Raw genomic sequence first — 18,032 nt, 5'->3', positions numbered from 1 at the left:
CTAGGGGGAATGATCAATGGTCTTCAATGTCTGTATACTAATGCACAGAGCATGGGAAATAAACAAGATGAACTTGAACTCTTGGTACACCAAACTAAATACGACATAATAGGCATCACTGAAACCTGGTGGGATGAGTCTCATGATTGGAATGTAGTAATAGAGGGATACAATCTATTTCAGAGAAATAGACCAAACAGGAAAGGAGGAGGAGTGGCGTTATATGTCAGGGATGTGTTTACCTGTGAAGAGATCCAGGATTTAAAACTTCAAAGCCAAACTGAGAGTATCTGGGTCAAAATTAAGGGAGAAGAAAAGGTGAAGAGATCCCGACAGTGGAAGAATGGCAGATGAAGCTAATGGACTTTATGGAACTCGCCGAACTGACCGCGAGACTCCGAGACCAGAGGAGGAGAAGGTGCAACAGGACTGGAAGAAATTTAAGGACTATTTGAAAAATCATGAAAAGTTAGATATTTGAAGCAGAACTGGCTTGTTTAATTGGCTTTAGCTAGTTGATGTTAGATGAAAATAGTATACAAGAAGTAATGTTATGAATGGTTTAAAATATTTAGAAATGCTTAAGGATATGTTGTTTAAGTAATGAATTATATATGGTTAGTTAGTATTTTAAAGATTATTAAGAATAGTGGTGAATGTTAAGAAATAGTTACAAAGTTACCAAAGTATATTAATATTGAACGCAGTTGAGGGAACGGGGGAAGTCCCCCAAAGAAGATAGAAACTAGAGTTAAACAATGATTTTTCAATGTTCCAGTCTAGGTATGTATAAGTTTTCTTTGTTGTTTTTATGTTGTTTTAATGTGTTTGATGTGTTTTTATTTTGTATTATTTGTCAATTGTTTATGTTTTATTTGTTTGATATGTTTGTTGTTTAATACAGAAAATAAAAATCTTATTAAAAAAAATTAAGGGAGAGAAAAATAACAGTGATCTCATTGTGGGAATTTACTACAGATCCTCAGGCCAAACTGAGGACACAGATGATGCCTTCCTGGAACAGATGACCAAGCATTCAAAAGGAAGTGAGATAGTAGTAATGGGGGATTTCAACTATCCTGATATTTGTTGGCTGTCAAACTCAGCCAAGAGCACAAGGTCGAACAGATTCCTCACTGGCCTTGCAGACAATTTCATTGTCCAGAAAGTGGGAGAAGCAACAAGAGGATCAGCCATTTTAGATCTGGTCTTAACCAATAGTGACGACTTGGTAAGTGGGGTAGAAGTGGCAGGATCATTAGGTGGGAGTGATCATGCTCTTCTGGAGTTTATTATACAGCGGAAAGGAGCAACCAAGCATACTAAGACTCAAATTCTAGACTTTAGGAAAGCTGACTTCAGAAAATTTAGGGAAATGCTGAGTGTGATCCCATGGTCAGTAATACTAAAAGGAAGGGAGTTAATGATGGATGGGAGTTTGTTAAAAGGGAGATATTAAAAGCACAACTTCAAGCAGTACCAATGAGACGAAAACATGGAAGGTGCCTGTCATCGGCAGCTCTTGCCTTTGATGTTGCTGTGAGTAACGGCAGGCTCAAGCGTTGAGTTTAAAAGCTGTTTATTAGACATTGATAATTACAGAGTGATAAAACATGACTACTCCCTATCTAACAGATTTCCGGACTAGAGTCTTCACGCCTTTTCCAGCAAAGAAAGCCTCTAGTTGCCCTAAAATGATGTCTGCGCTTACGTCTCCCCTTTTGTTCCTCCCCCTGTCTGCTACTGACAGTGTGAGGTCTTTCTTCCTCTTCCGGAGACGTCTGCACAGGAGGACTGGGGCTGGAAGTATCTGTACTTATTATCGGTAATTGCTCTCGATATTTACTCTCCTCCCCCTGACTGGCTGAATCCCAAGCTTCTCTCTCTGCCTTTTCAGCTGTACTCCCCCCTCTCTTCCTGAGCAATGCTTTGATCCCTGACAGTGCCTAAGAAGCCAGGGTGGCTATCTAAAGAACTTTTAACTGATTTAAGATTTAAAAGGGATATGTACAAAAAATGGGGAAAGGGCGAAATCACTGGAGAGGAATTCAAACAAATAGCCAGCACATCTAGAGACAAAGTCAGAAAAGCTAAAGCACAGAATGAACTCAGGCTTGCTAGAGGTTAAAAGCAATAAAAAGGGCTTTTATGGGTATGTCCGTAGCAAATGAAACAGGGGTCACTTAGAGGAGAAGATGGTGAAATGCGAACAGGAGACAGAGAAAGGCAGAACTCCTCAATGCCTTCTTTGCCTCAGTCTTCTCCAAAAAAGAAAACAATGCCCAACCTGAAGAATATGGAACAGATGATTCAGCAGGGGAAACACAGCCCAGAATAAGTAAGGAGGTAATACAAGAATACTTGGCTAGTTAGATGTATTCAAGTCTCCAGGGCCAGATGAACTACATCCAAGAGTACTAAAAGAACTGGCAGAGGTGATTTCAGAACCACTGGCAGTAATCTTTGAGAATTCCTGGAGAACAGGCGAAGTGCCAGCAGACTGGAGGAGGGCAAATGTTGTCCCTATTCTCAAAAAGGGGGAAAGAGAAGACCCAAACAATTACCGCCCAGTCAGCCTGACATCAATACCAGGAAAGATTCTAGAGCAGATCATTAAGCAAACGGTCTGTGAGCACCTAGAAAGGAACACTGTGATAACTAAAAGTCAGCATGGGTTTCTGAAAAATAAGTCATGTCAGACCAATCTGATCTCATTTTTTGACAGAATTACAAGCCTGGTAGATGAAGGGAACTCTGTGGATGTAGCCAATCTTGATTTCAGCAAGGCCTTTGACAAGGTGCCCCATGCTATTCTGGTAAAGCAGCTGGTAAAATGTGGGCTAGACAATGCTACCATTCAGTGGATTTGTAATTGGCTGGCTGACCGAACCCAAAGGGTACTCATTAATGGCTCATCTTCATCCTGGAGAGAAGTGACTAGTGGGGTGCCACAGGGTTCTGTCTTGGGCCCAGTCTTATTCAACATCTTTATCAATGACTTGGATGATGGAATTGAGGGCATCCTGATCAAGTTTGCAGATGACACCAAATTGGGAGGGGTGGCTAATACCCCAGAGGACAGGATCACACATCAAAATGACCTTAACAGATTAGAGAACTGGGCCAAAGCAAACAAGATGAATTTTAACAGGGAGAAATGTAAAGTACTACACTTGGGCAAAAAAATAAAAATAAAAAATGAAAGGCACAAATACAGGATGGGTGACACCTGGCTTGAGAGCAGTACATGTGAAAAGGATCTAGGAGTCTTGGTAGACCATAAACTTGACATGAGTCAACAATGTGATGCAGCAGCTAAAAAACCAATGCAATTCTGGGCTGCATCAATAGGAGTATAGCATCTAGATCAAGGGTAAGTAATAGTACCACTGTATTCCGCTCTGGTCAGACCTCACCTGGAATACTGTGTCCAGTTCTGGGCACCACAGTTCAAGAAGGATACTGACAAGCTGGAACGTGTCCAGAGGAGGGCAACCAAAATGGTCAAAGGCCTGGAAACATTGCCTTATGAGGAACGGCTTTGGGAGCTGGGTATGTTTAGCCTGGAGAAGAGAAGGTTAAGGGGTGATATGATAGCCATGTTCAAATATATAAAAGGATGTCATATAGAGAGGAGAGAAAGGTTGTTTTCTGCTGCTCCAGAGTAGTGGACACAGGGCAATGGATTCAAACTACAAGAAAGAAGATTCCACCTAAACATTAGGAAGAACTTCCTGACAGTAAGAGCTGTTCAACAGTGGAATTTGCTGCCAAGGAGTGTGGTGGAGTCTCCTTCTTTGGAGGTCTTTAAGCGGAGGCTTGACAGCCATCTGTCAGGAATGCTTTGATGGTGTTTCCTGCTTGGCAGGGGGTTGGACTGGATGGCCCTTGTGGTTTCTTCCAACTCTATGATTCTATTATTCTATGATTCTAGGTGCGTCTTCAGCAGTCACCCAAAGCTGTATAATGAAGGTGCTGGGCACACCTCTGTGGGGAGGCCCTTCTCCCTGGCCACAACTCCTGAGCCTGTGAGGGCAGTGGAACAACCAAGAGGGTATTCCCTGTCATCTTAACACCAGAGAGGGTCTATGGAGAAAGAGACGATCCTTCAGAATTGTGGTGTTGTGGATTTGTTTAAAGTTTTAAACACTGGTGTGAGAGCAGTCCAAATAATCCAGTAACAAGTGCAATGGTTTTATAACACATGAGGGGGTCATAAAACACACACACATACACACTTCATTTGGATTTATTTCTGATAGTATTCACTGTATGCTGGCATTTTTATCAAGATATGAATACTGGCAACTCAATTCATATATAAATTGGTGTGGGTGGGTATTTATCCAAAAAACACTGTGTTTATCCATCTAGAGAGCCAAACTGCATTCAGAGAAAGTGGTTAATGAACAAAAGGAGGCATAAATGAATGCAGAGATGCCAATTTAGAGTCAGTTAAAAAACCAAAACAAAAATGAAGCATGAATTCATGTTTATTTGCTTTATTCCTGGTTGCTATTTTCATTGAGGAATACAAGGAAACTGGGCTCATCCACACTTGCCTGGAAAGCATGGGAAGTAGTGGTTTTCTGCTTGCCCCACACTTTCTAGGCATGGGTCTGAGCAGCTTCACCTTTGCACTGCCGCTTTCCTGTGGAAAACCCGCTCTTTGGTGCTAAATCAGAACAAGCAACAATCATGGGAAAACCCAATTTCTTCTGATTCAGTGTTGAATATTGGGTTTCCGGGAGGAAGTGGCAGGGCAAACAGATGTGTGGAGAGGCCCTCTATGTGTAAGGCTAAGCTTCATTAAGAAAAAGTGGTAAGCAGAGCAGGGAATGAATGCAGAGATGGTGCAAGTTTCTAACAGGCGCCTTTTACCAGGGGATCTTCAGGAACAGGAGCCCAGAGAAGATTGGCAGGTAGAGCCCAGAGGATCGAGATCCCCTAGAAGGATCTGGGGTACACCTGGCATTTACGACAACAGTATCTTTTTCTTCCAAAATGGGAGGTACGCCTTTGTTCATTGAGGCACAGGTAGACTTGGTAGTGCAGCCCTTCATAATTATGTCTCTGAATTCTCCATCTGTAAACGGAAGATGAGATGGGCTGATTATGTGGGAATGTTCAGGGTGGCAGGAGAGGATATATTGTTTATTAATATCCTTCCTAACATGCGCTAGCAAGTTCCTTTATGTAGCAGAGTTACATTCCCCCTTTTTATATGCACAGCAGATAGCTGGTTGCAGGCTTCTGTGAGCCTCTCACTATTATACAATTCAATCTGTCTCAGATTGAATTGTACATTCCTGGTAAGTTCCCTTGAATACCTCTTAAAAGTTCACAGCTGGATTCCTGAAGGCAGACTATGTTACAAATATGTACATGTGGATCTACTCCATATGGGGAATAATCCCAGTACCTCTGCTAGCTGAGAGCTAGCAGAGCGGTCCTAGCTAGAAGCTGGTCAAATGAAGCAGGAAGTCAAAAAGAGGGAAGTGTGCTGAATGACTCATCCTTTTGTTACCTGGACAGGCTAGGTCACACCCACCTCTAGTCACATGCAAAAGGAAGGATGCTCCAGCCAGAAGGAACGAAGACATTTCGACTAGCTGGACCAAACATTTCCTCGCATGTCTTCTCTAGCATTACAAGGAATGTTGTACTTGACTACCTCTCATGGATCATATCCCACAGATTAGAAAGGAATTATAGTTGCCAGTAACAGCCCCTCCAAACTAGCCTGTGATTCTTTGGATTGGACCCAGGTTCTTCGCCATGCAAAGTAAATGTTCATGCACTGAGCCATGACCCTTTCCCCAAGTGAGGGGTGACCACCTCCCTTTTCTGGTAGAAGCATCTCCATATATTTTCTGAAAGGCAGCAACACCCATTTGTTCCATGCACCGTGTCAATCCAAAACCAGTACAGCTACAAAATGCATGGGGCTGAAAAGGAGCACTGCATCTTACCAGCTTTTGAGCGTGAGAGCACATCAAAGCAGAACTTCTCCGGTCCAGTACAGTTCACCATATCTGCATTGCATGTGCCAGACCAAGAGTAACAGGAAGGACACTGCTTTCCATTGGCTTTCAGATTTATTAGTTGCGCTGTAAGCAGGGACGGGGTGGGGTAGTGGAGAAGATTCTCAGTCCGAAGGATTGGAGAAGAAAGCAACAGAGATGCTAAAGCAGAAACAACCAATTTGCACACACACCTCACCCCAGAACTCAAGTCACTGAGAATAAATCCTACTCAGGTTTATGATGGTCATCAATTTATGAACCCAGCAACAAGTGCAATGAAATAAATAAATAATACTTACATTTCTATACCACATTTCCCCCGAGCACAAGGTGGCGTGATTCACCCACTCTCCATTTAACCCTCACAACAACCCTGTAAAGTAGGCTAGGCTGGGAGATGGTGACTGGCCTAAGAGCACCCAGTGAGCTTCAAGTCTGAGCAGGGATTTGAACCTTGGTCTCCAAGGTCATAGACTCATCGAGTTACAAGGGACCGCAAGGATGATGAAGAAGAAAAGAGTCTGGACTTTATATCCCGCTTTATCACTACCCGAAGGAGTCTCAAAGCGGCTAACATTCTCCTTTCCCTTCCTCCCCCCACAACAAACACTCTGTGAGGCGAGTGGGGCTGAGGGACTTCAGAGAAGTGTGACTAGCCCAAGGTCACCCAGCAGCTGCATGTGGAGGAGCGGAGATGTGAACCCGGTTCACCAGATTATGAGTCTACCACTCTTAACCACTACACCACACTGGCTCACCACAATGGCTCATCTAGTCCAACCCCCTGCAACGCAGGAATCATTTGCCCAACATGGGGCTTGAGCCCACAACCCTGAGATTAAAAGTCTTGTGCTCTGCTGACTGAGGTCCTGGCCCAGCACTCTAACCACTGCACCACACTGGCTCTCAATGTGATGCGACCTTCAGAATGCAGCGTTGCAGAATGCACCAGCCTGCAGGTTATGGCCATCTGTCATGGATGCTTTAGCTGAGATTCCTGAATTGCAGGGGGGTTGGACTAGATGACCCTTGGATCCCTTCCAATTCTAAGATTCTATGATTCTACGTAAAGGAAATAGTGGTGGCAGGACAGAGGGAAGACAAAATATATGCACTTACAGTGTGGAGGGGTTATCAATGCACAGGCATTGCCAGTGCAACAGCTCAGACTGGTCCTTATGCTTTTCCCTTTCCCTATAGTCATGTGCTTTGGGGGATAATTGCACTTGTCAGAGGATGTGCAGCCTTTCACTATAGTCTGAAGCACCTTGCCATCTGCAGAAGAAGGGAAGAGAAAGAGGTTCTTTCAATCACAATGAAACCATCCACCTTATTTCACACAATATTAAGAGTGGTTGATGTGAATAGGGGCAAGGTACAAACGGCCTTCTCTCGTCTGTTTTTAAAAACTGAGGTTTTTCTCTTCTCCCTGCTCTCCCCCTTGTGAATAAATTATATTTTTCTCTTCTTTGCAAGCCTAACCTCCCCTCTTGGCCCCCTGGAAGCCGCAAGGCTTCTCTATCTTTTGGCAGAGCTACAGGCCTTGGGACAAAGCAGAGGAATGGGGACTCAAGTGATTCAAGACAGCTTGATAAGGCGAGCAGTAGAGAATGCAACATTTATATGGGATAGTAGAATTAGCTAAAGAATGCAGACCCTCCAAGTGTCCCTATTTTCCAGGGACAGTCCCGGATTTACAGAAGCCGTCCTGATTTCTGATTTGATCCTGGAATGTCCTGCATTTCCTTAGGACGTCCCTATTTTCATCTGAGAAAAGTTGGAGGGTATGAGAATGCAACTTTGATAAAAAGTTCCCCGCTGCTGTGGCATTGTTTCATAAAGACAGGAGCATGTTTCTGCAATCAATGAAAATGTACATGTGTGCAGATGATCCCTCAAGTAACAAGCATATTCATAACATGTAGTGTTCATGTGAAACTTTGTAGATAAAAATGAGCTTCTTGCATTTGCATGGTGCGCAGAATCTTGGAGTGTTAACTCTCTGTGCCTCTTTCTTGCTTAAGCTTGAAAGAAACCTTTTTCTATCGTTCCACCCCGGCAGTGTTTTCCTCTCTTTGTGTCTGTGGTCCTTTCCTGGTTTGGTGGGTTTAATTTTGTGTGTGTGTGTGCGCGCGCACAGCGCCTTTACACTTACCTATAATACTTTCAAGAAACACAACAATGCAAGTATCTTGGCCCTCAGCGCAGGTCTTCATACTGCCCATGCAGATGGTGCCAACATCAGCACAAGTTTCACACTCCAAAGAATTACCTGGAAGAAGGAAGAAAAGTGATCCTTTTGTAGGGGTATAAAATAGCGCAACCCCTCTTGACTCCTTTTAGCATGCCATGGTTGCTTGCCATCCAGTCTCCAAATGTTGTGAGATTCCAGAGGTTCCTGGAGTTTCCCAGGTTCATCCCTTTGGGATGAGGGACAGCGGAGATTGTGGTGCCTGTTTATGATGCAGTGGTACCTTGGTTGTCCACCGGCTTGGCTCCAAACAAATCATCTCCGAATGCCGCAAACCTGGAAGTAAGTGTTCCTGTTTGCAAACGTTTCTGGAAGCCGAGCGTCCAACATGGCTCCTGCAGCCAATCAGAAGCCACACCTTGGTTTTCAAACAGTTCCAGAAGTCGAACGGACTCCTGGAACAGATTAAGTTCGACAACCAAGGTACCACCATATATGGTTTATTTACACATGTATACAACCAGAGCCTGCAATGGAGGGGTTTGCAGCATTAGCACCCCAAAAGGATCTTGCTTCTCCCATAGTTGCAGCCTTGAATTCAAGCAGTCTTGCTGGCTTCCCGACCTTCAGCTTTGCTTCCAGCTGCTAGCTCACATAACTCAACTCTCAAGTCTAGCTTTGTCTTTCTAACTTCCAGTGAGTTGAGGGAGAGGGAGCCTGTCCACCAATACTTAATAGAGCCACCCTTTTTTTTTTATCTGGAACAGAGCTGCTCTTGTACCTTAATGACCATATTTAGAGGGCCCTCACTAGGAAGCCTAGCTCGATGATTCCAAGAATGGAATCTGTGCTGGAGCCAGGAATTAGAAGGGGGGTCAGGCCAGTCCACTGAAGCCAGACCTTTGCCTCTCTAGCTCAGTATTGTTTACACTGACTGACAGCAGCCCTCCCGGGATGGGTTGCCTCCCAGCTCTACTTGGGGATGCCAGGGACTGACTCTGAGACATTCTGAATGCAAAGTAGGTGCTCTGCCACCAAGCCGTGACCCTCTTTCAAGATTTTTGGGAAACACGGGCTCTAAAGAGCCTCTATACTCAGGAGACTTAAATTCTTTCCTTCCAACTTTGCGACAACAAACACTCAGCATATTATCAGTCTTGCATGCCCACCTCCAACTTGCTCCCAGCTACTTCTTACCCTTTGTCAGAAGTACAAAGAGAGGAAAGATCCAGGACAGTCTGCATCCTGGTGAGACAGCCACAGGGGACAAGCAATGGAGAAACTCTCTATGATGAAGCAAATTCTCTGGCACCAAGAGCCTGCAAGAGTATGCAGAGGAAAATGTCTGCGTGTCAAATGGCAACTTCCCGCAGTGTGCATGTAAACACTTGATAAGGCAATAATTGGTGACTTGCTAGTAATCTTCAGAAGCAGAGGTTCTCTGCTTCTCACTTGACAGAATGTTTACATTTTGTGTGTGTGTGTGTGTGTGTGTGTGTGTGTGTAAGAATGTGGAAACTCCTAACCCGTATCCCATTCAATAACCTGAACCCCAAATATCTGAATGAGCACTTCCCTTCCTATAAGCCAGCTGAATAATAAGATCAGTATACAATCAGCAGCACAGAAACGGCGCACACAATCTACTAAACATTCCACGTATAGAATTCTATATTGGTATTCCAATCAACAAGAAGCAATGCAAAAAAGTCAAACAAAGAAGCCACAAACAGAAAACTCAGACTCCCTTCCTACATGTTATAACCTATCCAGAGATGTTTTTGTGTAGTGTGGTAATAAATACTAATATGCAATGATAATGATGTTTATTATATTATATTATATTATATTATATTATATTATATTATATTATATTATATTATATTATTAATGAACTAGAACATTTGACAGAGGACGACAGCACAAATGTTCATGGGGAAGACATGTCTTTTATATTTCCATATGAAATTCCTGAGATGGCAGATCATCACAGCCTGCTACACTCAGGGGCACTTGAACATGAGCAGCAACAGCTATAGAATCAAGAGCTGGCTTTTCTAACTGATTTTAGGGTCATTTTCAATGTGACCCATATCAAGTGTGCATTCAGAAGTCCATTTTCAACCCCATTAATATAGGAGTTGCTGTTGGGTTTTAAAAATATATATATGAAAATTTGCAATGAAATGTGTATTTTATCTCAATATTTGCAATCTGAACCTATCTATCTGGAAATATGCATTTTGGTGCATTTTTCAAGCTGAAAACTATCACAAAACTCATAAGAACTGCAAAATCTGAAGTATACATTCTGACTGAGGTATTAGTGAGAAAGGTGTGAATTAAGTTTGTTTGCTTTTAAAAAAGCAAAGTTCTCCACCATCACTAGTTTCTTAAAAAACAAAACAGGGACGTTTCCATACCCTCCAACACTTCTCCAATGAAATAGGGACACCCCCTTCCATGATGATAATTTTACTATTTATACCCCACACATCTTACTGGGTTGCCCCAGCCACTCTGGGCAGCTTCCAACATATATAAAAGCATTATAAAACATTAAACATTTAAAAAAAACCTTTCCTATACAGGTTTTCCATCAGACAGCTGGGGTGGGGCATAACTCCATACCCTCCAACATTTCACCAGTGAAAATAAGGACATCCTAAAGAAAAGCGGGACATTCCAGGTTTAAATCAGAAACAGGGATGGCTTCTCTAAATCTGAGACGTCCCTGGAAAATAGGGACACTTGGAGTGTATGGACATTTCAAGACAGTCCTTGGACTACCCTCATATCAAATGTATGTTAGGTACTATATTTTCAAGCACATCTAGGTTGGGCTAGTTGTTTTAATTGCAGGCAGAAATGCAAGCTTAGGGGGGAAATACAGAAATGTGCAAGACAAGATGGACTGGAGATAGGAATTTATCTATCTTTGCCCCAAGAATAGGAATGAGTTAAAGCGTTCTCCTACAGCAAGGTCTATGGGTCTAATGAAGTCTCCCCATTAGACTTTGCGAGGCTCATTTTAAAACACCTACACTGCTTGCCAGTCTGTTTCTGGGCCCATTTCAAGGTGCTCATGCGCTTAAAGTCCTAATCAGCTCAGGCGCCAAATACCTGAAAGGCCTCCTCCTTCCCTATAGACCCCCTTAGCAAGGGGAAACAAGCCCTACTGCTTGTCCCACCACCCTCAAAAGCTCAGTGGTGCCGGTGGTGGCCGCACTGGAGAGGGCCTTCTTTTCATAAACCGCTTTGAGATCTTCTACAATAGAGCGGTGTATGGCTTTATTAAATTAGTAAGAACGAATGAATTCTCTGTGGCAGGCAGCCCGAGGCCACGCCGACGCCCCACATTTAGAGATCTAGAATACCAGTTTAAACAGTTATGGCTTCTTCCCCCAAAGGATTCTGGGAGATGGGCCTGAACTTCATAGGTACTGTCCTGACCAGGGCTGGCCCAAGGCATTTTGGCGCCTGAGGTGAACTATAAAAATGCCACCCTCCGCTCTGCCAGAGGAGCTAGTGAAAATCAGGAACAAGAGGGGAGCAAGATCTGCCTCGGGATCTTCTGCCCCGTGGATCCTGGTGCCCGAGGCAGTTGCCGCACGTTGCCTCATGGGTGGGCCGGCCCTGGTACAGGCCCATAAAAGGCATCCTTGAAGCCCCACCACCCGGGGCCAATACTGTATGGAGGGAGGGGAATGGGCCTGGGGTGATTCCACTGGGCGTCTGTTGCGAACTGCCCTGGAATCTTCGAAGGGTGGCATATAAAATTAATAAATAATAATACTAAAAATACACGGAGGTGCAAGAAGTGCATGAGCGGAAAAGAGCCTCTAAGGCAGTGTTTTTCAAACACTGTTCCGCGGCACACTAGTGTGCCGCGAGATGTTGCCTGGTGTGCCGTGGGTAAAATTGAAAAATTACTTTATATATAGTCAATATATATAAAATTACTTTATATATAGTCAATATAGGTACAGAGTTAATTTTTTAAACATTTTCTAATGGTGGTGTGCCTCGTGATTTTTTTCATGAAACAAGTGTGCCTTTGCCCAAAAAAGGTTGAAAAACACTGCTCTAAGGTTCTTTTCACATTCAAGTGACAGTACCAATATTATCACAACAGGCCCCATCATGACCCATTACCATGTGTGTTACCTAATCTGCACTATATGCTCTATCCATCCATCTATTTATTTCATTTATAGACCACCTTTTTTTCTCCAAGGAGCTCAAGGTGGCATATGTGGTTCTCCCCCTCCTCATTTAAACCCCACAACAACCCTGCAAGGTAGGTTAGCCTAAGAGGCAGTGGTTGGCCCATTACCATCTTACGTTAAAATAAAAAGTGATGCAAAGTTATTATAATGCTCTGGAGGGGCAACCTTTGAAGAATCACAGCTTTCTCTTTACCCTGGCACACCCCAGGAATCACTTGGAAAACTAAATTTGATTAGCATCTACTTAGTTCCACGTTACTGCCCGGACCAAATTCACCCTTAATACAATGCATAAAGAAAGAAATCAGCAGTTGCCTCCACGTGCTAGATGAAACATTAAGCTCTTGTGCATTAAAAGTGGAAAGATCAAGTGAAAAATCTGCCAGCTTTTTTAAACACCAAATTCCCTAAAAGAGAGCGTGCAGTTTGTACACTTGTTGGAAAGAAACATCCGATAACCAGGTTTGAAGCCCTGATAAAGGAAATGGGGGGGGGGAGAGATTTTCTCCCAGATTTATAAATGGATGGCTATGGGCAAATCTGGGGGGTTGAAACATATGTGGGAAACAGATTAAGGAACTGAAATTGAACATGAATACCATTATTAAAGATATGGAACGGCATTAAATATATGAAATACTGCATTAAAGATATGAAACTGGAAATGATGCAAAAATGGCATCTTACCTCACTAACATTTACAACAGAGTGTAACATTTACACTAACATTGTGCTGGCTTGGCTGCAGAGACAGGGGTCATTACGGGCACATCTAGTGGATATATCCCAAGGGGACAATGTTTTGAGACCAGGTGATGGTGATATAGATAAAATGACCCATCAGCATATCACCAGCACTCCAGAGCTAGCCTTACGGAATCTGTATATGAATAACAACAAAGACATGGTGGATAAACCCTTAACTGGATTTTTTGTTGGCAGCAGCAAGTATGGTTATCTCCAAGACACCAAGGGAACCTTATTATCCTGATACGAGAGTGTGTGGTAAACAGCCCCCACGGAGAAATTAACACAAAACCCAGAGCTAGCAAGAGGAACAAAACACAAGGACAGATTTGCTGGAGAATGGTGGAACTTTATTACATTTACAAAGACACCGGAAAATGAAAGACCAGCTCCAAAGATTTGCACCGTTTTGTAGATAGCGTAACAGACAAATATTTGCATCTTGCTTCTTGTTGTAATTTGCTAGTATCACACAGGGGAGTTTCCTGGAACAAAGCAATGAGAGTTGATTAGTTGTTAATAATTTGTTAAAGCTGTACTGGATGAGACATCAGGTTCCGAGGTGTTGGAAAACAACAATAAATAATATTGAAAAAAGGGGAGACGAAAGACGAAATGGTTAAATCACCATTGATACAATGGGCTACAGACTGGGACATAATATAGAAATGAGTGGATGGGGAAAGCTGTGGAAAGAAGATAGGAAATTTACTGCTTGTTACACCTTAAAAGATAATTATATGAAAATGATGTATAAATGGTACCCAAAACCTAACAAATTATCTAAAATGTGTAAGAAGGTTGCTAACAATTGCTGGAATTGGTAGATCTTTTTTTCACATGTGGTAAACTTGCAAGAAAGCAAGGGTATTTTGGGAAATAATACATTACGAGGTAAAAAAAAGATGTTCAAAATGAGCATACCAAAAAAAAAAGTCTGAAGCGTTTGTTAGGGATTATATGAGTAGAAATCCCAAAGAAAATATTAAAGTTTTCTATGTATGTAACAACAGCAGTTAAGATTCTTTATGCATGAAAAATGGAAGTATGAAGCTCCCACCAAAGAATGGATAAGTAAGATAATGTAAATGTACTATGCAGAACTGGCAAAATTAACAGCAAGATTAAAAGAACCTAATAATGAGCGTTTTGTGGAAGAATGGCAGCCTTTTTCCGATTACTTAGATAAGTATTACAGTATGATGAACTTGTGAACAGGATCTGAGCTACGAGCAATGGAAGTAATTAGATTATAATATAATGATTATGATTTAATAGATAGAAGATAGGATGCAGCAGAAGGGGAGAAACAACTCCATGAAAAACAGAGTGGGAAGTGGCCAAAAACAAGAGAAGAGACAAAATTGTGTTTTGATTCTATGTGCTAAAATGTTGAAACTTAATAAAATATAATGAGGGGGGAGAATATTGAAAAAAGAAAACCCTCCATGCCTATGTGTTTTTCCTCCCAACTGCCTTGTTAAGAACCCTTTCAGCATCTTCCTCCAAATCATCCACAAAACTTTCCAGCATTCTCAGCGTTGACATAAAAGCAATTCTCCCTGCTGCTGGGGAGCCACGGAGCAGCAATAGAGGTGAGAACATAATACGGAAAAACCCAAACTCCGCGTCTACATGCAAATGCAATGCTGAAGACAGAGGGGACTTCTTCATCTCGGCTCTAAGTTCCTCCTCAGGTTGCTTAACCAGCCTAGCAAGTTTGGCAAGAGACTCATCATTCACACCAAACTCCTGATAGTAGTTTAACATGGACGGCAAGAGGAGGGACGTGTCACAAGCAAAAGGGATGCCTGCCGTTGGGGTTGCAGTGACGCCACACAACACCGTGGCTACTTCCTATGCATGTTTCTTCAGAACCGCTTTCTTCTTCTGTAGGATATGCGTGGAGATGCTTGGAAGGGCCAAAATAAAAGCCCGTTGTTTGTGGACAGGGAGGTCCTTCTCTAGCGTTTCCTCCAAACGGTGGAAATCGTACTTGTTGAGGTCATATCTGGAAAGGAGGAAAACCCCGAGAGGTGAACTTTGCTTCTCTGAGTCTCCGCATACAGTCGTTATGGATTTTACTCAGGACACCCTCCTCATCATAGTAGGGGGTCTGTTGTCTCCTGGCACTTTCCAAATCCCAGTCAACCTTGGTGCGCACAAAGTAAAACTTTTTTCCCAGCTGCTCAATTGCTTTTGCTGACAATAATGAAGAAGTCATAGCGGTCAAAGTTTACCCGCTGGAGGTACGTATCAGCTGTGAATTGAGATGTGCCAATTCCTGGGAGATCCCATACTGTATTGTTACACTGGGAAGTTTAGGGTGCTGGTAAGGGACTACCTTCATAGTGGTCTCACATACTCCAATTTCTGCAGCACCTTCTTCCTGATCGCCAAGACCTCGAAGGGCATTGACCAGGGCAGATTTCACAGCACCCGTTACTCCTGAAATGTCAATGTCAAGCTTGATCTTATCTGGTGTTTCCAGCAAAATGCTAAGGACATCTGCCATTCTGCTGTTTTCCAGCAACTCAGCCATGGTTGTGGAGGTCTCACCTGAAAGAACACAACAGAGAGGCATTTCAGTTTCATAAAATCAGAGGGTAGAATCATTGAACTGGGAGTTGGAAAGGACCCCGGGGGTCATCTAGTCCAACCCCCTGCAATGCAGGAATCTTTTGCCCAACCCTAACCCTAACCCTAACACAGCTGTCCATGGAGGCGCAGGTTAATTCTGTGTCCAGGGTAGCTGTCTACCAGCTCCATCTGGTACACAGAATGAGACCCTACCTGTCCACAGACTGTCTCGCCAGAGTGGTGCATGCTCTGGTTATCTCCTGCTTGGACTACTGTAATGCGCTCTATGTGAAGCTATCTTTGAAGGTGACTACAACCACTGTAATCCAGAATGTGGCAGTTAGACTAGTGACTGGGAGTGGCTGCCGAGACCATATACCGTAACACCAGTCCTGAAAGACCTACATTGGCTCCCAGTACGTTTCTGAGCACAATTCAAAGTGTTGGTGCTGACCTTTAAAGCCCTAAATGGCCTCAGTCCTGTATACCTGAAGGAGCGTCTCCACCCCCATCATTCAGCCCAGACACTGAGATCCAGTGCTGAGGGCCTTCTGGCAGTTCCCTCATTGCAAGAAGTGAGGTTACAGGGAACCAGGCAGAGGGCCTTCTCAGTAGTGGCGCCCGCCCTGTGGAACTCCCTCCCATCAGATGTCAAGGAAATAAGCAGCTATCCTGTTGTTGTTGTTGCTGTTGTTGTTACTACTACTACTACTACTACTACTAACTGAGCTTTACAAGATTCCCTTTACAATCTTGTTAATTTGGAGCGGGGGAAGAAAACATGGCCTTGCCCTTCATTGGTTTGACACCTTTGGAATGTGTTGAGGTCCAGAAAGAGACACACGAAGGGCCACATTTACTGTAGCTCCCGGGCCTCAGGTCCCCATACCTGACCAAGGGGGTGGGGGGTAGCTGCCTCCCCTAAATAAAGTAAATAAATAAAAATACTTACCTAACTGACCAATTGCATTGCAGTTAAAAACATGCATTTTATTGAGCATTGTAATATTTCTTTCAAACCTCTCAAAGGTTTTACTACAATCAAACTACAGTATTTGTAGATAACTACAAATTAGAAGAGATTAAAGCATGCCAACGCCTATGTGTCTGGATAGACTTTCCTAAACAAACAAACAAACAAACAAACAAAAATGCTTAAAGCTAAGCAGGTGCCAAAACAGTGCAGTGGAGATGCCTGCCTGGTGTCAACCACACTAAAACAGGAATTCACACCCGTGCAAAAACATTAAGAGAAACCAGCTGCAACCTTCCAACAGTTTGACCTCACCCACAAAGGTGCTCTCCATCACCTTCCAAGACAGACAGAGGCCAAAAATACAATACTGGCATCAGATATTGATATGTCTTTGAAATAAACAGTGTAGCATTTTCTTTGCAGGACAGGAAAACTTAGCACAGTTTCAAGACAGTCTTTTTTTTTTCTTTTTTTTTAAAGATACCAGTTTGTGCAAGGTTTGGAACTGCCAGCATCAAGGCCTCTTTAACAGCCCACAAACTTTTTCAGGTTGCCTGGATGTTGGTCCTCAGGGCACAGAAGTGAGACTCTGGAAATCTCGCCAGTAATGCCGGCTTAATCACTCTGGAAACTGCATCACACCAAGCATCTAACCATTGCTCCATCTAGCTCAGTATTGTCAGCACTGACTGGCAGCGGCCCTCCAGCTTTTCAGAAAAGAAGACATTCCCAAGATGCCGGACATTAAATCTGATACGGTTTGCGTGCAATGCGTGTGCTTCGCCGCTGAGCTGCAGCCTTTCTCTCCATTTGCAGGTGGTTGGAAGAAGCAGAATTATGGGAAAGGAAGAAGAAACCAGAATCACGAAAGCAGCGGAAGGAGAAGGACTGCTTTTAGCAAGGAGGGAGGCTAAAGCCAGCTGCAGGTGCGCGCGCGTGTTTTTGTGGGCTTCTAGCAAGACATCTACAGTGGGGACCACGCAGACTTTTGCACGCACTCTCTCTCCCAGCACCCACAGGTTTCCTGCACTATTTTCCCCTCCTCTGCCCCGCTACAAACTCAAGGAGGGCGGTGGGTGGCTGTTGCCATGACTTAAAGGGCTTGGAAAGTGTTTTGAGCTCACCTTCTGTTCCCTGCAAAGCGGCTGGAGTCTTCCCCGAGAGTAGGCCTACGCTTTGGTGCGGTACCTGACGCCTGCCTGCAATTCTCCGGGACCCCTTGGAAGTAAAAGTGAAACAAACCTTCAATCTGCCCGCAACCAAACTCAAGACTCTGTGCCTGG

At 43.5% G+C, this 18,032-nt stretch overlaps 2 protein-coding genes across 2 annotated transcripts in view; both read right to left on the bottom strand.

Annotated features, from left to right (window-relative positions):
- LOC117052021 overlaps positions 1 to 14,963 on the bottom strand; it is a 27,760-nt gene extending 12,797 nt beyond the window's left edge. The window contains exons 1-6 of the mRNA XM_033158747.1: positions 14,829 to 14,963; positions 9,415 to 9,604; positions 8,182 to 8,298; positions 7,146 to 7,301; positions 5,973 to 6,110; positions 4,880 to 5,086 (exon numbers count right to left, since the gene is read on the bottom strand). Coding sequence (XP_033014638.1) covers positions 4,880 to 5,086; positions 5,973 to 6,110; positions 7,146 to 7,301; positions 8,182 to 8,298; positions 9,415 to 9,604; positions 14,829 to 14,963 — 943 coding nt within the window. The remainder of the gene's footprint in view (positions 1 to 4,879; positions 5,087 to 5,972; positions 6,111 to 7,145; positions 7,302 to 8,181; positions 8,299 to 9,414; positions 9,605 to 14,828) is intronic.
- Positions 14,655 to 18,032, bottom strand: LOC117051652 (interferon-inducible GTPase 5-like). Its single transcript, XM_033158228.1, is given in 5 exon segments — positions 14,655 to 15,225; positions 15,227 to 15,397; positions 15,399 to 15,505; positions 15,508 to 15,752; positions 17,874 to 18,032. Coding segments are annotated over 4 exon segments (681 nt in total). The 5' UTR covers positions 15,736 to 15,752; positions 17,874 to 18,032; the 3' UTR covers positions 14,655 to 15,050.

Source organism: Lacerta agilis, chromosome 8, assembly GCF_009819535.1.
Source record: "Lacerta agilis isolate rLacAgi1 chromosome 8, rLacAgi1.pri, whole genome shotgun sequence".
In the NCBI taxonomy this organism is placed as follows: domain Eukaryota; kingdom Metazoa; phylum Chordata; class Lepidosauria; order Squamata; family Lacertidae; genus Lacerta; species Lacerta agilis.
The sequence above is the reverse complement of the archived record's forward strand: the minus strand, read 5'-3'. Positions and strand labels throughout refer to the sequence as shown.